The sequence below is a fragment of the Coptis chinensis genome, chromosome 1, assembly GCF_015680905.1.
Source record: "Coptis chinensis isolate HL-2020 chromosome 1, ASM1568090v1, whole genome shotgun sequence".
NCBI lineage: Eukaryota > Viridiplantae > Streptophyta > Magnoliopsida > Ranunculales > Ranunculaceae > Coptis > Coptis chinensis.
This window is the reverse complement of record NC_141456.1, coordinates 61,074,563-61,099,199: the sequence shown is the minus strand read 5'-3', so window position 1 is coordinate 61,099,199 and position 24,637 is coordinate 61,074,563. Positions and strand designations below refer to the sequence as shown.

At 38.6% G+C, this 24,637-nt stretch overlaps 1 protein-coding gene, 1 long non-coding RNA gene and 2 other non-coding genes across 7 annotated transcripts; all 4 read left to right on the top strand.

Moving 5' to 3' along the window:
• The first annotated feature begins 250 nt into the window (after positions 1–250).
• LOC147524814 (ribose-phosphate pyrophosphokinase 1-like) lies at positions 251–6,930 on the top strand. Of its 4 annotated transcripts, none has more exons than XR_015220879.1 (9): positions 251–765; positions 863–1,045; positions 1,122–1,370; positions 2,365–2,508; positions 2,647–2,814; positions 3,227–3,296; positions 3,941–4,022; positions 5,880–6,129; positions 6,520–6,930. XR_015220879.1 is itself a non-coding variant. In XM_086604374.1 (9 exons), exons 1-9 carry the CDS (start codon positions 655–657, stop codon positions 6,528–6,530), a joined length of 1,173 nt encoding a protein of 390 aa, XP_086460500.1. In that variant the 5' UTR covers positions 340–654; the 3' UTR covers positions 6,531–6,930. The 4 variants fall into 4 exon arrangements, 3 of the variants coding, with proteins under 3 accessions (XP_086460500.1, XP_086460495.1, XP_086460502.1); XM_086604374.1 differs by having other exon boundaries at positions 340–765; positions 5,880–6,039; positions 6,525–6,930; XM_086604369.1 differs by having other exon boundaries at positions 340–765; positions 5,880–6,039.
• A 2,267-nt stretch (positions 6,931–9,197) lies between these two features.
• Positions 9,198–11,314, top strand: LOC147524811 (uncharacterized). The gene is made up of 2 exons (XR_015220878.1): positions 9,198–10,627; positions 11,081–11,314. It is a non-coding gene; the product is annotated as an uncharacterized LOC147524811 (long non-coding RNA).
• LOC147524813 (small nucleolar RNA snoR14) lies at positions 9,446–9,530 on the top strand. Its single transcript, XR_015206398.1, has one exon. It is a non-coding gene; the product is annotated as a small nucleolar RNA snoR14 (small nucleolar RNA).
• On the top strand, positions 9,671–9,830 carry LOC147524812 (small nucleolar RNA snoR143). The gene has a single exon (XR_015206390.1). It is a non-coding gene; the product is annotated as a small nucleolar RNA snoR143 (small nucleolar RNA).
• Positions 11,315–24,637: the final 13,323 nt, after the last annotated feature.

Here is a 24,637-nt window from a genome sequence, read left to right as displayed (position 1 = left end):
TTACTAATCATATATTCATTGTTCATATTGATTCTCACGCTGTGACGCTGGTACATTGAATCTCCAGAACCATGTATACGGGCGGGTGGCGACACCCTCATGTCCCACCCCTCAAATTATGACTCTCAAATAAGTTTGCTTGTGGTATATTGACACCGAACTGACAGAAGTCTAAAGCCATGGTTGGGGTGCTATAAGACTAGAGGCGTGGTCGATACTCCATAGGTTGCCGAAAGCATCCAAAATATCTGGGTAGGGCATGCCACACAGATTAGGAATTGTATTCATGACTACTTTTTAAGCGTTTCTTAATTGCTAATAGATTCCCTATTTAGAATTCTTAAAAAGAAGAATAAAAAATTTCCCAAAACATTTGAATTTCACTCCAAAAAAATAAAGATATACGGGGACTTAGTTCTTACAGAAACCTAATCAGGAGTGTGTTTGGCAAACAGTTAGGCCACGTGTCAATCCCAAATAAAATACCTTCCCTCCCTGCCTCTCATCAAATAAAACCCCACCTCCACTTCAACAAAACCAGTCGTGTGGGAAAATACAATCCTTAAACCCATCCTGTTTTTTTTCTTCACTATAAAAACAAACAAAATGCAGTGACAAAAAACCAGACAAGACCTCAAAACCCTAACAATTCAAATGGCTTCGTCAATTAGTCTATCTTCTTCTTCGTCTCTAACTTCTCGTTCATCTCTAACCCGCAACACCACCTTCGTTTTAAACAATCGATTCTCTCCTCGAACTGACGTGGTTAGTTTTCATTTCTTTATTATTATTATTATTATTATTTTATTATTATTATTTTAAAGATATGATTGAGTAAAGTGATGAATATGTTTTTGGACAGAGATGTAGAGTTTTGGAGGAGCCATTGAAATCTGAGAATGGGAAACCTTGCATTCCTAATTTGAATGGAAATAATAATAATATTCCTGGTTTTCTCACTGCTAGACAGCCTGGAATTTTCGTTAACAAGAATGATAATAGGTTGCGTATTTTTTCTGGTACTGCTAATCCATTGCTTTCTCAGGTATAATCACTCAAACTCCAATGATTTGTAAAGTTAGTAATCCAATGTTTTTAATCGATTTCATATGTTCCTAAAGGAAATTGCATGCTACATGGGTTTGGAGCTTGGAAAGATCAATATAAAGAGGTTTGCTGATGGCGAGATTTATGTACAATTACAAGAAAGTGTTAGAGGTTGTGATGTATATCTAGTCCAACCAACATGTCCTCCAGCAAATGAGAATCTTATGGAGCTTTTGGTAATGATTGATGCTTGTCGAAGAGCATCAGCTAAGACTATTACTGCAGTGATTCCGTATTTTGGATACGCTAGAGCAGACAGAAAGGTATTTATTCTCAGACTTTAAGTATGCCTTTGGATAGACTTGCATTTGGTTTTTTTTTTTTTTTTTTTTTTTTTGTCCTTGTACAATTTTCCAAGTTTTAGTTAGTTTCTTAAAGCTAAATAGCTTACCTAGACACAAAAGTGCAATCTATGGAACCTCTAATATACTTTAGGGTTAATTAGACTAAACCCCCCAAAGTATGTACCAGTTTAGATTAAACCCCTTGTTGTTTAAATCATTAGACTTAAATACCCAAGTTGGTTGATGTTTCACTTAATTCCAGAACTGCCCCTATTATTTTTTTCCTCGATCACTCTCCTACTCCATTTTTGCTACATTACCACCACCATATCTATACATATTTATACAAAATTATAACCCAAGTACCAAGAATTTGAAACGATACCTACTTGGTAAATTGTTGAAACTATATTGTCAGCTCTCTTGGAACGGAAGGTTTTAATTTTTAGTCAAACCCACTCAATCCAATTTGGTTTGGACTAATGTTTAGAATAATTGAGTATTTGGACATTGAAATTGAGTATCCTTGGATTTACCTAAGGTTTAGTATGTTATTGGTTTTGGGGTTATGGGATTTGGGTTGTCATTGTATTGTGGAATCAAGTTGGGGTTGGGGAGGCCGAGTGATTGGGGAAGAAGATGGAATGGTCAAATAAGGGTAGTCTTGGAAATAATTGAAATGCCAACCATTTTGCAACAAAATGGGTATTTAAGTCTAAACCGGTATATAATTGGGGGGTTTTGTCTAATTAACCCTATACTTTAACAATAAACTCTTTTAAAATGATAAACAGTAAGTTGAAGCCTTTCTTTTCTCTGTGGTATAAACAGTAAGTTATGCACCGTTTTGTCAGTGTACATGGAGTATATTTAGTTGTTGGCTACATGCCTACGCTTTCAGTTTATATTTCAATATTTACAACTTCTCATATAATGTCTGACTATTGTCTGTGCTCCTGAAATGTTATTACAGACACAAGGGCGTGAATCCATCGCAGCCAAACTTGTTGCAAATCTTATCACAGAAGCAGGTGCAAATCGTGTTTTAGCTTGTGATCTTCATTCTGGACAGTCCATGGGATACTTCGACATTCCTGTTGACCATGTGTATGGTCAGGTACAACCTTAAATTACTGGGAGTGTTACTGTTTTAGGTTTTTGTTTTATTCGTCTCAGCTTTTGATGTTTACTTCTCTTCTTGAGATTTGTTTTTGGCGGCCGGTGCTGAAATTGCGTTTGTTATATGCTCTTGTAGCCTGTGATTCTTGACTACCTAGCTAGCAAGACTATATGCTCCGACGATTTGGTGGTGGTCTCACCAGATGTTGGCGGGGTTGCTAGAGCACGTGCTTTTGCTAAGAAGTTATCAGATGCACCTTTGGCTATTGTGGATAAAAGACGCCATGCACACAATGTAGCTGAGGTAGATTATTTTTATTTTATTCTATTTTTTATTTATTTTTCGGAATGGATTGGTTAAATGTAATAGGATTCATTTATCATGTACTTTCTCATTTTCTACAAATGTCTAATTACATTATGTTGAGAAGTAGTTTTTAATTTTTTGGTCCTGTTCAGTATGCTTTAGTGATGGCGACTATCGACTGCACAATATTGTATACATGCTATGAGTAAGCTAGTGGTCCGATTGATTTAAGTGCATGTTTTTTAAAGCAGTTACTGCTTTACCCGGATCATTGTTATATTCATTTTGAGATGGTGTCTACGAACATTTTGGTGTTTCTTGAACATTTTCTTAGATTCTTACGCTTTATCTTATTTTCTTGTATTGCGAGATATTCTCTTCGTCTTCAAATCTGTTTCTTACTTTGCAGGTGATGAATCTGATTGGCGATGTTAAAGGGAAAGTAGCGGTCATGGTGGATGACATGATTGACACTGCTGGTGAGTTAGTCTTCACAAAACTCCATTGTTGATGCCATAGTTACTTTTTGTGTGTATATCCAATTGACTTAACCAGCACCAGAGGGAATCCATCAGCTATAATTTGGCCCAGCCTAACTACATGTCTCTACCCAGTCTGAGAATACCCTACTTTCACTATTGGAGTGTAGACTATTGTCAACCACTCTCAGGCCCGTAATCTAAGAACAACTCTCCTCCCTCCAGTTGCAACCTCTGGAAACCACTTCTACCAAATCGGAAGCAACTGTTTTCAGCTTTTGATTTTACAAAATATTTTCTTTCAATTTTGGCTTCTCCATAGTCTATTCATGTTTCAAAGTCTTCCAAAGAGTAAATGCTTTGATATTTTTGTCATAAAATAAACCAAAAGTATAAGAAATCGAAGATAGTTGTGGTTTTGGGATTCAGGTTGCACCATAATCTGAGTTCGGATTAGCTGAGGAAGTTTCATCCAAATATGGATATTGGTAGATCCAACACGGGTTCAACCCACTCATCGTCTACTCATCTAGTGTATACATCAGGGAGTCATTGATTGATAATGCTCTCTATTGTTATCTTTAAAATACTTACCTGTTGCGCTGTTTCTTAATAAAAATGATATATTTTTTTTGCTTCTTCAGGGACTATTGCAAAAGGTGCAGAGCTCTTGCATAAAGAGGGAGCCAGGGAAGTTTATGCTTGCAGTACACATGCTGTTTTTAGGTACCATCATCTGACCGAATATATTTTCATTAGGTGCATTCGGATATGTTTTGTTTTTCACTTTGTCTTAAAATCTTTGTTTGATTTTATTGTTATTTTTATTTCTTTGGGGATTACCATTCTTGGGGATTGGGAAGCTACTTTGCTTGCTTTCATGTGCTGTCCTAGAAAACATTTCTGTAATTTTCATTTGAAATTCCTAGTTGTTTTCATGCGGATGATAATGGCAATGACTACTAGAGCAAGAGATTTTTTAGATCTAGTGAGATTCTCAGAATATTACTTAACCAGAAAAAAAAACACATCAGATTCAGAAAAAATAATAATATCAGATTTGGAAAGGAGTCTCTAAGCATGTTCAGATGTTAAGTATCAAAATGTAATTATTCTCTTTACATTAGATGGAACTACAAACAGTATTAAGTGGCAAGCTCGAGAAACAGTATGTTATGACAAAGACACACCCAATGAGAACAAACAACTTTATTTGGCTAAAGTCCAATTGGGAGACATACACAGGTTCTCCTTCGTTTGTCAAGTTCTCCTCTTAAGCTAGGTTACATTGACACGGGCATGCGTGTCGGTGTCCGACACGGATACGGGGTGTCGGATACGGCGAGCAGTTGAAGATCGACACGGGGACACGGATAGGAATAATTAATTAATTTTTTAATAATTATAAATTTATTAAATTAGATGGTCCATTTATACTTTTATGGTAGTAGAGTTTACTTGCCCATAAGTAGAGTTTGGAGTTTTGGACCATGTGTTCTTAAAAGAATATTATGTGGGTTGTTTTTAAAAGAAGCTTGTTTGCAATGTGTAGTTACAGATATAAAACACGGCCCATGTAAGAGAAGCCCAATAGGTTTCTTTGTATACAGGCCCAATAGTCACGACCCACCCCCCTCAAATGCAAACCTTAGATCTGGTTTGCAGTTTCAACTCAGCCGCCGCCACCTCAAGTGGAAGAAATTAGAACGAAGCTAAAACAGGAAAGTCGCACACCAATCTTCTTCTTCTTCTTCTTTCTTTACTTCTTGGTCACACCAATCTTCTTCTTCTCTCTTTGCTGTATTTTCCGCTTTTAGCCGTGTCGACACGGTGTCGACACACATGTTTTTTGAGAAAGTGACGTGTCCATGTAACCTAGCTTTTAAGATAAGGAACCATAGAAGCTGTACACCTATACTCTTCATAAGAATCAACTTTTTTTATTTATAAGGATCATCTCCTTATTTGTAGTTAAATTTTTTCAATATACATGATTATACTTATGTCAAATCCTTCTAGGCGTAATTGAGTACAAGAGCAACTTGAATTTGTTGTGGAATTTGAGTTCCATTACGTATATTGATCTAACATTGGAGGGAGCCATGGTGTGCTAGCTGTATTGTTGGATCGGTTTGCACTGAGGATCACAAGACTCAAGTCTCACTACATAGGCCAGATCAATCTAGCCTATTATAGGATTGAGACTTTGCTGTTTTCTTCGAATTTTTTTTTCTATTATAGCCACTGTTGTTCAATGGGTTTGAAGAAAAATGGGAACCTGAAAGAAACATGTTCGAGTCCATATGACCGAAACCCAAAAGTTAGATGCTTATAGTTATGTTTTGATACTTATTCCAAAATAACAAGTATTGTCGGAAGGTTTTGTGACGTAATCTGGGAGGACAGGTCTCTGGTATTGGAATTTCCTGGAGTATGAGTGTCAATGACATGGCAGGACTCATAATGAGTGTTGTGTCTTTAATGGTTGTTTACATTTTAATATGCATGTTGATTTTTTGTGTTTGTAAACATCCATGTTTTTTATTTAGTTTTATCATTGTTCTTTATATTATTTTTTTCCAGCCCTCCTGCCATCGAGAGGTTGTCTAGTGGTTTGTTTCAAGAAGTAATCATCACAAACACCATTCCAGTGATGGAGCAGAACTACTTTCCCCAGTTGACAGTCCTATCTGTAGCAAATCTCTTAGGCGAGACTATTTGGCGTGTTCATGATGACTGCTCTGTGAGTAGCATATTTCAGTAAAGTTGGATTATTAGCACAGAATGGTATTGATGTTTGTCTCAAATCAGCAATGGTGTTAAAGTTATAATGGTATAATTTTCTTTTTTTGGCAAAGAATGGCATCATTTTCTCCTCCCTTTTTCTTCAACATTTTCAGTTGATTATCTCTTCCTTTTCAATGTTTCTGCACAACACTGCATAGCCTCAATTTAATTGGCTTCTAGCAGACTATCACAAGAAACAAGTTTGAGTAGTTTAACCTGGTCGTTCTTTTTCTTTCTTTCAGTGGAGATTAGATCTCATTCATACTCTTCCTTATATCTATCTTCATTCCTATCCTCCAAGCTAAGCTAGATTTGAATTTCATTGGCTCATTTTTGTCAAAGAGATTTTGACATTTAGAGCATTTGTATTATTCAAGCATGTCCACAGACAGTGTGACTGGTAGTAGATTCATATGAAATTTTTACTGATTGTCAGGGTAGCTTTGAATTCTATTCCAGCTTGGGCATAGACTGATTATCTCTTTGGTGGTGATCTTCTTTCACTTCCGCTTCCATCAGTAAAGACTTGTTGGTTAAAAGATTGTCAGATTTCACGTTTTTGAGCTTTCTATCTAAAGAACTCCACCTTGTTGCGTCGTTCTTAAATTCTGTAATTCTCTTGGGGTCTAGTGGGGAGATTCTCAATAATGTCTTCCAAGCTCTCTAAAAATCTATGAAATCCCCATTTCTCCAAATATTTAGTGGACATGGTGTGACGAGAAATGTACATCCTTTTAAATCCTGCAATTCTTAAATTCCTGTGTAAGTTACACTTATATCGGTGGACCATTGTGCTTGTAATTGGTTTGTGGTAGGTTTGCTGGAAATAGATTTCCAATTTGAATCATGTTTGGAATAAGCACATGTTGCATTTACATTTGTTGCTCGCATAGTCGCATGGGTTTCTCAGTAACTTGGAATCCGGTGAAATCTGCTCCTTTCACTCCTTTCCCGCTGTCATCGCCTTTAGAAATGAACAGTGCTTCAGTGGTTGGCGGAAGTGTTTGATTTAGTTGACCTTATTCTAGCTTCTCTTAGGATAAAATGTCATTTACAGTAGCTGGTTTCTCCTGAGGCTACGGCTTTGTCAACAGTGCTTTTATCAAATTGTTCTCAAGCCAAGCTCAAGTAGAAGTGCTTAAATCTACCCAAATAGGAAGACATTTTATTAACACAGACTTATTATGTGTTTTTGCACGTATATAAGTCCTTAATTGTATTTTGAAGTGCATTTGAGTAGTGATACTCGGTTGAAAGCTTGCCACCTTGAGAAAACCTATATTGAGCTGTTTATGCTTCTTACATTAGAGATTTTAGAAGCTGAAGAAGGATGGATAATATATGTGGTTTTCAAAACTGTAAACAGAATCCAACTATCTTTCTGAATGACCATTGACCTTGCCGCAAATGATTTCTCTTATAGTATGTAGATTTGTTGCTGCAAAGAATTGAAGTTCAGATGGTAAGAACTTTGCATGTGCCCAGTTTGGTTTTTGACTACAAATAAAATTGTTACTCCACCACTGCCGTAATGAGCGGTACCAACCAATAATCAACCACTTGAGCTATCTCTCCTCATGACCCGCAAGGCTGCAACCACCAATAGTGCAATCACCGCCTCATGCCCAAATCAGCAAATCACAATGCTTCTTCTCTGAATGCTTAGATATGCTTCACGCTTTTTCAGCTTACTTGCCCATTGCAACCATAGCAGCTACGAGTACCAGCTTAAGGAGCAGTATTTATGAACAATCACATAGATAAGAAAATCAAGCAGACAGTAGCATATGTTATACTGTAATGATACCTGATTATCCGCGGAAAAAATGGTTAAGTAATGTATTTGACAGTTTGACACATTAAAAAGTGACGTTGGAGAACTTTTCAGACAACCCTCGAGAAAGCACTGTTTAAGTAACTTAAAAACGCAAGGGAAGAGCTTAAGCGAGGTCAGAGTTCTTGTAAGAAATTCAGCTTTTAATAATTTTGATTACAAACCTTATTCATGGTGTTCCTGTGTTAGACATAGATGATTATAATTTATAACCAAATCCTAAATCTAGCTAACTATAACTATCAGTTTGTACATTTGTGAAGTACTGAAGTGACAAACTTTTCTCATGTATGATGGCAAATATGCAGATTTAACTCTCAAACTTGTCAATTTTTACCACTTACCCCGCAAAGTTCACTTTATGCAATTTTAACCATGTACTTGTAAAACGTATCCAACTCCATTTTTCCAGTTCATTTTTGGCACCAGAAGACTGACGTGGATTAATTTTTTCTTACGTGGAATTTCTAATTTTGACATTTGTCAAATTCTCAAATACGTGGATTAATTTGTGCTTACGTGGAATTTCTAATTTTTGTCTTCCGGTGACGGAAATGTATTGGAAAAATGGAGCTGGATACGTTTTACAAGTACATGGTTAAAATTGCCTAAAATGAACTTTGAGGGGGCAAGTGGTAAAATTTGACAAGTTCAAGGGTAAAATCTACATATTTGCCGATTTATGATCGATTAGAGCATATCAGAATTGGCTCTGCAATCGGATAATGGATATTGAAAGAGGCCCTGCAGATCCACAAGTTTATTATGGTTGCTCGTAAAGAGGTCCATATAAACTTGAGCTAGGGTTTTGTAGGTCGTTCTACCTCCAAATTCCTTTCATGCAAATATAGGCTAAAGCTTTACAGTTCTGATATGTCAAACAAATTTTAATCATTTTAAATATTCCAAGGGACATTAGTTTTTAGTTGTTGAAAGTTGAAACTCGGAACAAGTAGCAACTATTTCCAACACAAATTTACCAGGAGATCCTTACTGCCTTACATGCCAATGTCAAATAAGTTGTGAAATAGCCAGAAAGCTATTTACTTAACCAGACTCTAACAGCATAGATTCAGTGACTTAGGAAATTAGGGGTAGGAGTCACTAGTTAGGAATTAGGAGTCGGGAGATAACAAAACATACTTTTGTGGCTCTCTATATCTGATTGGTATGGACCGGGTTTTTAGTCTTATGGGCCTGATTGGAGTCTTAGTAGATTAGGGTTTCATCTAAACTTCAAAGCCTCTATAAATATCCTTTTTACCTGTGTCTTCATATAGTCTTCAATCATGGAGTAGGTGTTTAGGGTTTCATTATTTGTTATTTAAATTTTGTCAGTTTAGAATTATAAAAGAATCGCTGTGATGAAATTCATCTAGTGTTCCAGACGATGAATCTCTTCGGAGAATAATCACTGGTGGCATCACAACCTCTAAGAAGCCCTGAGCGATTCTTGTTTTCAAAAAATGTTTCTTTATTGTTTTTATTTGACTATATTTGTTTGGTTATTTTGGATGGGAGAGGAAAAACGAGGTGATGATAGAAATTCATGGTCTGTCAATCCACTGATTATTAATTGATGTTACTCATGAATCTCGACAGGTTCTGATCGTTTTTCTCTCAAAATCCAGACCCTTTGAATTATTTATTTATTTATTTATTTTGTTATTAGTTGTTTGCATTTATTGGGTGATTAGAGAGTAAAAAGAAATTGATCTTTTGCTCTTGCTAGAACCAATTGTGCGTAAATAGATTGCCCAGTAATTTTATTCATTTTCTTTTGATTGTTTTATTGACAAGCAAAGGGGATTGGCTATTATTATTGGACAGCGGCCAGACAACCGTAGAGATGTGTATCCACAGATGACGACTTTATTTCAATCTCGTTGTCTACTAAATTCCGTCTCACATTTTAATATTTCATTTTTCCTACGGTTTTTATATTTTAACTCGCATCAATGCTCCAATTCAATTATAAGATGTTCGGAGCTTTTGTGAGAAGTAGCATTGAAGCCATTGAGAGTATTTGGCTATCAATTCTTTGGACATAATCTTGATTTGTAAGCCTAAGCAATTTTCGGTTTAATGAAAAAATTAGACTTGCCAATGTTAAAAATCTGGTAGTCTTCAATGACTAATAATTAGGGGTGTTTTTTTTTGCCGAATTTCCGATTTTTTCGAAATCCGATTCGAAATTGGTCTGGCTCTGGGTGTAGTTTTTATGGGCCGATTTTCCGATTTCCGAAAATTCTGAAAAAAAATTGGATCGGATTTGGATATAATGATCCGATCCGAAAATTCTGAAATTTTCAATTTTATTGCCAATTTATTTCGAAAATATATACTTATCTCACTATCTACTTGATTAGATTTCGACCGTTCATTCATTTTCTAGTTTTTTATTTCCAAAAACAAAACAAAAACATAATCTAGCTGCTATTTCCACACTTGAATTGGACCACTCTACTGTTATTACACCGTCTGTCATAACAACAATGATATGAAAAAAAATGTCATTGACTCATACAATGACTTCCAGACCAATCCAAAAGCCAAATTTCAATAGATAGAATATTATATAAAGCTATTCCAAGACCATAATCTATTATTTATGCAGACACTTCACGCTTCAATTTCCACACACGAAAAAAGATTGAAACATAATACCCAGACCTCAACAGAATGCAATGCTTGTTATTGGTGGCTGCAGGTTCTTTTTCTCGTTTTTTCTTGGATCACTTGTTTGAATGAAAATGGGTTTTCTCAGTAAACAAGTGCGTATTGTTGTTGGTACATTGGTGTTGTGGACATGATTTTCTCTCCCTACAATGAACATTGGCGTATGATATTTCAAAAATAATTTAAAGTAAAGAGATCTTTGAAAATTTACCAAGTATTTCGAAATTTCTGAATTATTCCGAAAGTTCCGAAATTGGAAATATATTTTGAATCCGAAAAAAAATTGGATCGGATTTAGCTAGCATATTAGGTTTCGAAATTTTTCCAAAAAAATTTCGAAAGAGGTTAATCCGATCCGATTCGAAATCACCCTTACTAATAATATTTGATTGTGGACAAAAGTTTGTTTAAAATTCTGCTTGACACAAGTATTTCTGCGTTTGTTTGATGCTTTTGTATGACATCGAATTTCTTGGATTGACAGATAACAGATCGTAGATTCATGAAATATGCTGTTGGGTTGGGATTCCGCTATTTTGGGCAAAAAGTGGTGCTATCAGTCTATCATCAGTTCAAAGGGGGGTCGATTGTGTGCTTATACTATTTTAGAAAAGCGTGTTTACCACTCTGAACATGTACTGGAGTGTATATACTATTTCAAAAAATTAAATAGCATGCCTATTAGTAGATGAAGTAAAACATTCAAATTATGAACAAACTCAATGGATCTAGAAAAAGAAACAATCAAGACAGACTAGAAGACACTTTAATCTCTCCACAATCATTTATAGACTGTTTTAAGAGGTCTGTTCCATGCTCTTTCGTCTCTAAAAAAAATTCAGCCAAATCATTGAATTGGCATATCCGATCGGATGGTTTGTAAATAGGTATAACAGCATTATTTATGTTTTTTCATTCATAGAGTACAAATTCACTCACACTACACGTACTATATAGTAAACAATAATCAAAATCTTAGAATACACACACCACATTTGGATTGACAATTTCTCCATACATATATTTGTCATCAAAAAGCATGATTACAAAATCAAAGAAGATATACAAAATCAAAGAAGATATACAATTAATCATTATTATATCCATAGACCACATTTACAAACAAAAAAGAGCTATTAGTCTGTTAGCCTATATCCTCTTATCGAGTTTTCACCGAGTTTTCTTGGAGACACCAAAAGCATATCTATGATAGAATTTGTATCAAATTGTCTAGCAAAAAATTTGCTAGATAATCATCTTCCATCCTATTACGCAATCTAGTCTTTACAATCCTCATTGTTGAAAATGCACGTTCCGATATAGCAGTTGAAATAGGTAAAATCAACACAAGACGAATCAGTGTATCTATGAGACGATAAATTATTGACTTTCTTGTTTCTACCAAAACTTGACACAACTTGGAAATGGTTGACAAATTTTGAAACTCAGAGTGTACAAGAATGTCATTCTCATAGTTTTGCAACTGGTATCTCAAATGAAACTTTTCTTGCTCGGTGAAATCCATATCTATAATTGTTCATGGGATCTAAAGCCGAGCTAAGAACAAGCAATCTCATTACATCCTCCTTAAACGTGTGATTTAATTCTTGCAGGTGTGAATCAATTGTACCCATGAAAATTTCAACTCGAAAATGATGTCCATTGGTAAGGGAATTTTAAGTATGGCCTCGTCCTCGACCTCCCATGTAAATACCAGCCATATCAGGAATGAGTATATGATGATATCTACAAAACAACTCAACTTTCGCTAACAAAGTAACCCAACCATCAGCTCGTAATTTTTGAGGAGGGGCGAACCTCTATGTATTTAAAAAATTTCATACTGATAATACATAGAACATAATGGTTCTTCAAAACCTTTGCCCCCCGTCTCCATCTATGTCAACATTTCATATTGATCACTCTAATGTATTTCTACCTTGAATATCCAAGCTGCCGGACCATAACAATATGGACTATGGAGTCATTAACAAACCCAAGTTGTAGCTTTTTACTCCAAAATTTCGTATACAAACCCAAGTTGGCAGCCAACGGTTGGGATTGGGTTACCCAACAAGTTTTTAATTTCCAGTTTATGACGTAGAGCCGCAGAGCCCTCAGACGTTGTATAGGAACTAGGAAGGTATCAAGCTTTCTTAATCCCAGTTGGCTTCGCTAGTATAATTTATCTTGAGTAGATCTGCCCTATCCTCGGGAATGACCCAAATTTCACCCTTCATCGTTGTCTATAACTCTACATGGATTATGGATGATAATAGTTGTAGGGAGTTGTATAGGTTTGTATATTTTGGGGTCACCAACCTGATGTTGTGGTTGGTAGGGAATGGTTGCACTCTTTCTTGGGATAAGAGTTGTCTACGTATCAAGTTCCTTGGGTAAACTTGAATTAAACCTTACGTAGTTCATCTCTCTCTACTTATAGATGTTTGAGCTGACCTTCCTTAATAGCTCCAAGTCATTGTCAAGTGTAGATCAATCTTTTGTGCTATCTTGATGATTCGTCATTACTCCTGATGTTACAAAGTAAATGTCTCCTTGATTGGTGCGTTGACTGAGCTCCAGGATTGCACTAGATCATTTGCTTTCATATATGGCTGTAACTGATATTTGGGACGACCTGAGTTTGGGTCGTTGTTACGTCATGGTGGCGTGGTACGAGCTGGTGATGTATGAGCTGTGAAGATACAACCTAGATTGTGGACACGTGTGTTGTAGTGATATGCTTGAGAACGGAGAGTACTTACACAACCCCCTTTATTTTATTTATTTCTTTGGACAGCTGTGGTGTGAAAAGAAAAGAAATGGAATAGAGCTTTTAACACGTGTTGCACAGCTAGTTTTGTTTGAACAGTTTGGAAAATGTGCGGGAATTGTTGGATTTGATCCATGGGCCCAAAATCGTGGCGGTTTGTGGGTGAGGTTATGATTAGGTTTTAGGGAAGGCAAAACGTTTTGTTTGCTTTCGAGATTTGTGCAGTTGAAGGGTTTTCACGTGTGAAGTTTCTGTATTTTTTTACTCTATCAACAAAGGAAGAAAAACAGAGCGAAAGAAAAAAGAAAAACTTCTCCAACCTTTCGTCTTTAGGTGCGTCTTTTTGAACTTCAAAAATTTGATCTTTTGCTTTTGTAATGTCGATTACTAGTGATAGTTTGAGTGGTGAAGTGGAGTTGGATCAGTGGAGAGAGAGAACAGTTAGTGATGAAGATGATGGTGTTAGGGCACGTAGTGGTGCTGAAGCGTCATCGTCCTCTTCATTAGAGACGATGACTGAGGTGGCAGTGTCTAGGTCGGTGTTTGATAACTTTGGGGATTTGAGAAGGGAGTTTGGGATTGATAGCCCCGATTTGATGATATACGACCTAAGTGGTGAGAAGAATGTTTTGGTTCTGATTATGTGTCTTGAGATGGTGGGGTTGTAATTACGTATGGTCAACTGAAGGCGGGTTTGAAGTTGCCGTTCTCACGTCTGACCTTGGACGTTTTCAACTTTTGTGGAAGGCACCTTTGCAATTTGTGGGTAACAGTTGGAGGCCTTTGTTGATTGTGGCGTAGGCCTTTGTTGATTGTGGAGAGTTATTGTCCTCCTGGATGTGAGGTGGAGAACCGTAGTGTGAGGACTGATGGTAGGTCGTTATTTGATGTGGATCATTTTCATGTTGTAGGTCATCTATTTGTGTAGGTCAATTGTTTTGTTTATGAGCTTGATATGATTACGTTCTGACACTTGTTTGTTTTTCAGAGATTGTAATTAATTCGGGTCGTCAAGCCAATCCGGGGCCATTGAAGGGTTTTTGGTGTCGAAATAAAAAGAAAGCGTCCATGTTGGAGGAGGTTGCTCATTACTTCAAGAGACGAGGTGGTGAGAAGATCAATAGGAAGAAAGCTGAGCAGAAGAAGAGGGCTTGAAAGCTAGTGCTTGACATCTCTGATTCTAACTCAAATCCTGAGATGGAGAGGGAGAGCCAGAAGTGAGCACCTATTTCTGGAGTGAGAATGGCTGGGGGAGGTTCTAGTAGTCGTTCAGCTTCTAGACGACCTGAGGGGGGTGAAGTTGATAGGGCTGGTCATGAAGCTGGGAGTGCTGGGGGAGGTGGTGATGCTCCCGTTCATTTTAGGAGGCCTAATATGAAGAGGTGCTCTGAGGTGGTTGAGTATGAGTGGGCGAAGAGGACCCGAATTGAGTCTGAGGAATGACTTGGTATGGGGGAAGGTCGTACTTTTTCAAGTTGGGCTCCTTTGAAGAGGATGAATATGAAGGAGTTGGCTGTTGATGTGGGGTGGCTGATGCCCGGGGTAAGAAGAAGGCTATTGAGGCTGAGCCAGCAGCCCAAAAGTGTAAGTGGTCGGGGAGTGCAGCCCCAGGTGATAAGGCTGCTGAGTCTGACGTCTTGGATAGGATGGTCACCTACTATGACCCAGTAAGTAGGTTGACAAAGCTAGTGAAGAATAGGAACTGTAGTTTTAAGTCTTCACTAATTGCTGGAGGGCTGCTGGAGAGTATTACCTTGGATGGTGATAGGCACCAACTGGAGCATGGGAAGGATTTGGAGGTGAACCTGAAAGATATGGATCCCTCCAACTGCTTTGTAAGTGTCCTTCCGATCTGACTTTTGTTTCGTGATTTGAGTTGCTACTTTTGTTTTTGACTTATTTTATTGGTTTGTCAGGTTCTTGCCATGTATAGAAAGTTGAAGGAGATGGCAACTATCTCCGAACTGTACAAGAAGGAGCTGGATGCTGCCAAGGATGCCTACGACAAGCTGTTAGCTGTGCAAGAGGGGAACAGGCTGAAGTGTCGGGGCTGAGGTCGCAGGTCGAGGATTTGGCTGGGAAGGTGGCCTTATTGCAACCATATCATTTGATGCTTCAAGAGTGGAGGTTCAACATTGGATTGCTGAGAGCAAACGAGCGCAGGACATTGCTGAACGAGCTCAAGCTGAATATAATCGATCTAGTAGAGGGTGGGGATATCTACGTTCTAGTGGATGATTACATGGAACTAGAACGTAAATACAAAACCCTCAAGAGGTCGGTCGAAAGTGGGGCTACAACAGTAGCTGTGGAAAGTGTTGTTGTAGATTCTAGTAGATGACCTGATTTACCATCTGACCTGGGTGTTGCTCTGACTGCTCAGCCCACTGAAGATGCTGCCACAAAAGTGTTGAATGCGAGTGGTGATCCAGCTAGTGGCCCTGTTGGAGAAGAGGGCTGCCCACTGGACTTCATGAATGTGGAGAATCTTCACCGTGTTAACTGATTGTGGTCTTCTTGTAATTTTTGAATGATGATGGATGAATTTTTGAACTATATTTCCTTTTGGTACTGATAACTCATATTTTTTATGGGGATGCTGAGGTCGTTTTCTCAGGATAACCTGGGGGTATCTAGCATCTAACCGAATTTGTATTAAGTAAAAGAATATTTTAATTACTTACTTGTCTTGAATTGAGATTGTGTTTGAATTATAAATGTGATTGCTTCCATTGCTTTTTGATTTGTTGTTTGACGATCTGTGTTGAATAGTAGTAGACTCGATGACCTGTTGAACTTTGTTAGATCGTTAGATGCTTATAGGTCGTGATCGTTTGTTTTACAACCTGATAGATGCACGTAGTTGGCACCTAGGTTTCCTCGTGTCCTTAGGTGTGTATATTGACCGAGTCATTCCTTTTGGGGGAACTTCTTATTGATTTGTGACTGATAATTAGCCTTTGAGTGGTAATTATAGTTGAGCCAAACTTAACCCTTTCAAAGGCTTTAAGTTGACTTGGGGTCCTTGGGTTTGTATTTGACTGATAATTAGTCTTTGCATGACAATTACAATTGAATCATGCATAACCCTGGCATTGGTGTTAAGTTGATTTGTGGTCCTTTTGGGGGACCATGGGTTGGATTTGATTGATAATTAACCACTGCGTGGTAATTATAGTTGAGTTGTGCTTAATTCTGGCGTTGGTGCACGACTTGATACTTTGATATCCCAGATCGGGTAGCGAGTGCAAGATACGTGGTACTTATGTAATACAAAGATAACATTTGTACGTGAAATGCTTATAGAATTTTATTTATATTGATTGATACATATAGAGACAAATTACTGGTAAAAACGCTTGAGGAGAGTTGTATTCCAAGGTCGGGGAAGCATATCACCGAGCTGAGTTTTGATCCAGTAAGCTCCATTTCCAATGACTTTGTGAACTATGTATGGGCCTTCCCAAGTTAGGTCAAGCTTGGCTAGTGCTAAGGTCTTTTTGAGGACTAGATCACCAGCTTGGAAAGATCTTGGGATGACCTTCATGTTGTAAGATCGTTGGATTATTTGGTGGTACCGAGCTAAGGATATTGTCGTTGTTTCTCTTCGCTCCTCTAAGAGGTCGATTTCTTTAGCTAAGATGTTGTCATTTTCTCCTGATTCGACAATGTCAGAACGTATGGTTGTGATTGTAAGTTCTGATGGTATGATTGCTTTTGTTCTGAAGCAAAATGTGAAAGGAGACTCGTTGGTACTGGCTTGGGTTGTTATTATGTATGCCCATAATATGTTCTTGAGTTGTTCTATCCATTGACTTTTCTTGCTCTTCAATTTCTTTTGGAGATTTTCATTGATGGATTTGTTTGTGGCCTCTGCTTGGCCATTGCATTGTGCATATCTAGGTATAGAAAATGTTTGAGTGATGCGCCATTTTTGTAGAAAAGCCTTGACTTGCGTGCCAGCAAATTGGGTTTCGTTGTCCATGACGAGGGTATAGAGTAGACCAAATCTTGTGATGATATGATATTGGTCCATATGAACTTGATGACGTAGACTTCCTTGACTTGAACGAGTGGTATTACTTCAACCCATTTGGTGAAGTAATCTGTGGCTACAACGACGTATTTGAGTCCTATTTTCTTTTGTGGGATAAATGGTCCCATGATGTATAACCCCCACATATGGAAAAGCCAGGGGCTGCCTATGTTGATCAATTCCCGTGCTGGACTTAGATGGTTGTGGCCAAATGTTTGACATTGGTGGCATCTGAGAATATACTTCTTTGCCTCGATATGCATGCCTTGCCAATAATACCCTTGGGTGATTGCTTTATAAGCCAGAGATCTTGCTCCTGCATGGTTGTCACATTCGCCTTTGTGATTTTCGTCAAAGATAAGTTGGCCTTCGCGTGGAGTTATGCACCTTAGGTGGGGTCCTCCTACGGATTTACGGAACAATCGTCCGTTGATCACAGTGTATCTGGGGGCTCAAAATTTTATGGCACGAGCATCCCTTGCCTCCGCTGGGCATTCGCCATGTAAGATAAATTTCAGGAATGGGCCTATCTAAGATTGAGTGATCGCTTATTCGGATGAGGGCTGGAATTTTGTGAGGCCGTTGATACTTTCTTGCTAGTAGATGGGCCTCTCCAGGATGTCAATGTAGACTGTGCTGGACATGCCTCTTGAGTTTTCGAAGCTAAGAAAGTCAAGCTGTCTGCTTGTCTGTTATCCTCTCTGGGAATGTGTTCTAGGGAGAATGTTGTGAACGAGCTGATGATATCATTGACGACTTGGGCATACTTGGCTAAGTTTGCTCCATTTGTCACATATTCTTTGGTGATCTGTTTGACGATTAGCTGCGAGTCACTGTAAGCCTTGAGCTTTCCGACTTGTAGTTGTTGTGCCATGCGGAGGCCTGTGATTAATGCTTCATATTCCGCTTCGTTGTTGGATGTTGCGAAATCGATTTTGATTGACTTTTATAGCTGGGTTCCTTCTGGTGAAGTTAACACAACCCCCAGTCCACTATCGTTGTTGTTACACGCTCCATCTACGTAGAGGTGCCATGTGTTTGGGGTGGTTGGTTGATGGAGTGAAGTGATGGGCTCGGGTTCCCAGTTGATATATTAGACGGGGAAGTCAGCAACGACCTGACCTTTGCGAGACGTTCTTGGAACAAAGTCGATGTGGTGCTCTCCGAGTTCTTCAGCCCATTTGGCCATGCGGGCTGTTTTGTTGCTAGAACTCAAAACCTGCTTGATGGATACATCTGTTATGACCTTGATGCTGTGAGCCTGGAAGTAAGGTCGAAATTTGTGAGCAGAGTATAACAAAGATAGCATTGTTTTCTCAATTGGAGAGTGGTGCTTTTCTACATCTACCAATGTCTTGCTGGTGAAATAGACTGGTTTTTCGATTCCCTCGCTTTCGCAAAAGAGGACCGAGCTGATGGCAAAGTCGGTAGTTACAAGGTAAAACCCCAGTGTTTCTTCTTCATTTGGTTTGGACAGGACGGGCAGACTTGATAGGTAATCCTTCAGGTCGTTGCATGCTTTGTGGCATTCGTCTGTCCATGTGAATGTTGCACCCTTCTTGAGTATTTGCAGGAACGGTCTGCATTTGTCAGATGCACGTGAGATGAATATGTTGAGGGCTGAAACCATGCCAGATAGCTTGTGAATTTGTGGCTTGGAAGTTGGTTCTGCCATTTCTAGGAGAGCTCGTATTTGCTCTGGGTTTGCTTCAATGCGTCTTTGTGAGATGAGGTATCCTAGGAATTTCTCTGAGGCTACCCCAAATACACACTTTGTTGGGTTGAGCTTCATCTTGTTTTGGCGTAATCTTTCAAAGGCTTCTTGTAGGTGAGAAATGTGATTGCCAACCTTTTCGCTTTTGACTACCATGTCATCTATGTAGACTTCCATGGTGTCGCTTAGCAAGTCTTTGAACATCTTTGTGACAAGTCTTTGGTAGGTCGCACCGGCGTTCTTCAAACTGAGTGGTAGGACGTTGTAGCAGAACGTTCCTTGTTCGGTTATGAAGGACATTTTTTTATGATCCTCCTCTGCAAGTGGTATCTGATTGTACCCACTATATGTGTCCATAAATGATAGAAGTTCATATCAGCAGGTTTGATCTATCAGTATGTTAATCCTTGGTAGGGGGAAGCTGTACTTTGGGTAATGTTTGTTGACGTTAGTGAAGTCTATGCAGAGTCGTACTTGACCATTTTTCTTAGGAACGGCTACTATATTAGCTAGCCAAGTCGGGTACTCGACTTCTCTGATGAATCCAACACTTTTAGGCTTTTCTATCTCTTCGTTGATGACTTTTTGAAATTTGAGTGCTAGTTTCCTAGGTCGTTGTTTGATAGGCTTTACAGTTGGATCTATATTTAATTTGTGGCAAGCGACCTGAGGGTCAATTCCTGGCATATCGATATACGACCAAGCGAAAACATCTTTATTGAGAGATAGAAATTTGACAAGTTGCTCCTAGCCCCTACATAAACAAATTTTGGGTTATCATTTGTGCCCAAATTGACTTTTTCTCTTGGTTCGATTTGTGCTTGCTTCTCCTTGAGCTTGTTTGTTGCTGATGCTGGCGGGCTGGAAGCTTGAGGATCTTGCGGCTTTAACATTTCTTTTATTTAGACAACCTGAGCTTTAACCGTGCTTGTTGCGCTGACTTGGTTGCATCGATGAGTTTCTAGTTGGTTGCTTCAGAGCTCCATGATGCCTCGGGGTCCAGGGAACCGCATGACTTGGTGTAGGGTTGATGGAACTGCTTGGATCTTGTGAATCCACTTGCGTCCTAAGATAGTAGTGTAGGACGACTTGACGTCAATCACACTGAATCGTGTTGAGGTCTTGACCATGTCTTCTTTTTCTCCAATGGAGACTGGTAGGATGACGACTCCAATGGCATCTGTGCAGTCTCCGTTGAACCCATAAAGTGGTGCATTTGACTCTATCATCACCGAGTCTGGCAGGTGCATATCCTTGTATGTTTGGTAGAAGAGGATGTCATAGGAGCTGCCTGGATCGATTAGGACCCGTTTGACTATCTATCCATTGATCTTGACGTGCACTACCAGGGCATCATTGTGGGGTAGGCACACCTTGTCAAGATCTTCCTCGGTGAATGATATGGAGGCCGTGGATTGATAGTTGGTAGGAGTGATCACCTTAGCTTTGTGGGAGAGGTGGTAGATTTCTTGCAGTGCTCCTACCCGCCTGCGCTTTTCACGACCTGAGGTATTGTTGCTAGAGGTGTATGTAATCATGTGGATTACCTTTTTCTTGTCGTGATCGGAAGAGTGTTGTCTCCTGTTGTGCCTTGATCGACCTGGAGATTTGGATAGTCGGGCTGTTCTGCTTCTGCTTCTTCTATGAGCAGGTCGTTCATGGCTCCGGCTCCTGATCTGTTGCGGTTGGCATTCAGCTTATGCATGAGGTCACTTTCTGGCAGGAACTCTTTCAGGTTTCCCTCTTATACTAAGTCTTGGAGGTAGTGTTTGAGACTCCAACATTCATCAGTGTCATGGTGGTGGAGTTTGTGGAAATGGCAGTATGGACGTCATGGTATTGCTATCACCTTGTTGATGTTTGGCTTGAAGTAAGGTGTTGTATATATCTTCTTCAGGATATGGTTTGGCGTCCTGGAGAAGTTGGAGAATTCTCTTTTGGTGTAGGGGGGCTTGTAGGAATTGTTACCCTTGTTGTTGTTGCCTGAATGTTGATGGCTTTCTTTGGGTCCTCGCTTGTCGCTTACTGCAAGGACCTCTTTGCCTTTGCGCTGGGCCATCCATTCTTCGTACTTCATGTACTTGTCGACTCTGTGGTATAGGTTGTCTAGGCACTCTGGCTTGTTGCACATGAGAGACCCTGCTAGATCAGAGTCGTCTGGGAGGGCGTTGGTAAATGCAGAAATTGCAAAGCTGTCCTTGAGGCCTGGCTCCATTGATAAGAGTTTCTTCTTGAAACGTCCAAGGAAAGCGCGGATAGTCTCGCCGTGTGCTTGCTTTAGCTGGAACAGCGAGTCAAGGTCGGCTTGTTTCTTCCTGTTGTGGACGAACTCTGCTACGAACGTCTCTGCCAACTTGTCGAAGTTGCTGATTGAATCAGGAGTGAGCGTGTAGAACCAGTCTAATGCTCCATCATTCAAGCTGACTGGAAAGAGTTTGCACTTTAGGTAGTTGTAGTCTAGTGCGCTGTAAAGCGCAAGGATCTGGCTGAAGCGAGCTATGTGCTGGCCTGGACATGAGCTACCGTCGTACAACGGGAACTTTGGTTGGATGAAATTTGTGGGAGACTGTTTGTCCCTGACTTCAGTGGTGAATGGTGATGCCTTGTACAACTGGAGCATCTTTTGAATGACCTGGGCTACACTAGCTTTTTTGCATGTTTTGTCTAGTCGTTGGGTGAGGTCATCGAGGCGTTGATTAGTGATTGTTGTAAGGGCTGTGACCACATTGTGGTCGATGGCGTATGGAGTCACGTTGTTGGTGTTGGAAGTGGTTTGCTCGCGCATGATTTGGTTCTCTTGCTGGAGTGTGGTGAATGACTCGTGGAGGAACTTAACTTGATCTACTATAGCTTGTAGCTGTGCTTCCATGGTGGTTTTCTTACCAGCTTCGTGGGCTTGAGAAAATAGTTTGTGTTTTTTTTTCTCAAGGGAACGAACCGGCAGAAGACGCCAATGTAGAGGTTTGTATATTTTGGGGTCTACGACCTGATGTTGTGGTTGGTAGGGAATGACTGCACTCTTTCTTGGGATAAGAGTTGTCTATGTATCAAGTTCCTTGGGTAAACTTGAATCAAACCTTACGTAGTTCATCTCTCTCTACTTATAGATGTTTGAGCTGACCTTCCTTATTTGCTCCAGCCCATTGTCAAGTGTGGATCTTAGTCACACAAACCGTGTAGATGGTATGGAGCTCCCGCATTCAAACCGCGGTTTGGCGGATTTAGATCAAAAGCTCCTCAAAGCCGCGCTCTTGATTTTGCGAAACTACGCTTTGGATTTAAGGAACCGCTCTTTGCACTAAAGAATCAGTTAATTCATTTCTAATCATCCATTTAGATGAGTTTTCTGCAAGAGTAAAATACAAATCTAATTATCTATACTAACCATTCACTAATCTGAAGAACTTTAATAGATTCTCAACTTTAAATCAATATATTGAAGATGAATTAATCAAAATTCAAAAACAAAAAAAACTTTGGAAGATATGAGAATATGACGATTTTATCGAACTAGCGAGTTTTGTTTCTCATAATTGATGAACTGGGTTTTTGTCGAGATGTTGTTCATTGATCAAATTTTTGGGTTTCTGAAGTGTGAAGAAGGTTTAAGGAAGAAGACCTATACCACTATACTATACTCCCCATCTCAGAGTAGCACTAGTGTAGTATAACTTATTTTTCTCAGTTTTACAGCCAACTCAATAGCTAATTATGTTTTTGTCCTTTCTCCTAATTCTACTTCTTTTTCAATCCTTTGTAATTTTATTTTTTTTGGTTAGAATCATTTGTAACTTTGTTATCAAACATTTGATTTATTAATCTTTTATTAATTACTTTGAGAACACACAAGAAAAAATCAAGTATGATAACTAACATTTGTTACTCAGTACTTCATTAATTAGTAAAATTACTAGTATATATATGCGCTCTGTGGGCACTCTCAAAGTGGGAGCTTCTCAAGTTAGGCGCTCTCGCAATCTCGCTCCCGCTCAACGATCTGGTGACTAAGGTGTGGATCCATATTTTGTGCTATCTTGATGATTTGTCATTACTCCTAATGTTACAAAGTAAATGTCTCCTTGATTGGTGCGCTGACTGAGCTCCAAGATCACGCTAGATCATTTGCTTCTATATATGGTTATAACTGATATTTGGGACGACCTGAGTTTGGGTCGTTGTTACGTCATGGTGGCGTGGTACGAGCTGTGAAGATACGACCTAGATTATGGACACGTGTGGTGTAGTGATATGCTTGAGAACGGAGGGTACTTACATGAGTTATTCAATAATAGACCGTTACACGGAGTTTTTCTATAGCATATGGCATACCCGAGCCATTTAACAAAGCAGTTGTATACAATATTTCAAACAGTCGGCAAGATCAGAAGATCTGTGAAATGCATCGGATTTATATGATTAGAATCCTTTTTAGTAATGCATAATAAAGATTACTTTACCAAACTTCTCAAATTTCTGGAGCTTTCGTTTTGTTTTTTGTTTTGGCTAGATCAAGAACGTATACAACTACTGAACTACACTTCCATTCGGAACTTATTAGCATATTGAAGATTTTGATATCGTTGTACACTTGTACTCCCTGTTAGCAATTCGGGATATGGCAAAAATTCGGTACGGGAATAATTCAAAAATTATTCAGCGACTCAAAAAAACAGTACAATCAAATATTCAGTCATAAATTCACAATACGGCAATTGTGCGGTGTTTAATTAATACGTATTTTAAACGTTTTGTTGCAAAAATTCGGAAGTAAAAAATTTGTGATATTATATTAATAAATATTAATAATAGTTGTCATTCTTTACAACATAACAAACATATCTAAGCAATTTAGCTACGAAAACATTGAAACAAATTGATCGGTCTACATAAGTACCTTCATTTATTTGTTCTTGGATTTCAATTACAGTTCAAACTTTAAAATACACACACCATGACATGACAATTTAAATATTGCCCAAAAAGTATAAAAGCAAAACTTTTGGATTAATTTATTACTAAGAATGTAAGAATGGGGCACTTAAAGTAAGAGTGAGGATATAAAATACATAAAAAATAACAAAAGCGCAACTGAATCTTCATTTTTTTTTTAGCCGAATTTTTTAGCCAAATTTATGAAAAATTTACCAAAATCCAAATTATTCGTTTCAAAGCAAAAAATCACAAATTATTCCAAATCTTTGAAACATTCGGAAGTATTATACGTATTGCCGTTCAAAAATTCGATTCGCGAATTATTCGCAAATAATTCGGCGAATTGCTAACAAGGCTTGTATTTATGCCAAAACAATATGAATAATCTAAACCCACTGTTTCTTAACTGACTGAATTAACTGACATGTAGTTCATCTTGAATCTTGATTACCAATGTTTATTCTTTCAGTTATAAACTTATAGTTTCATGTGATCCAGGAAGCTCTTCTCATCAAGCTAATTAGAAGTGATGATATGCCCCAAGTAATCCTCATAACTTAGTGTCTTGTATCTCTCGCTGGATTCT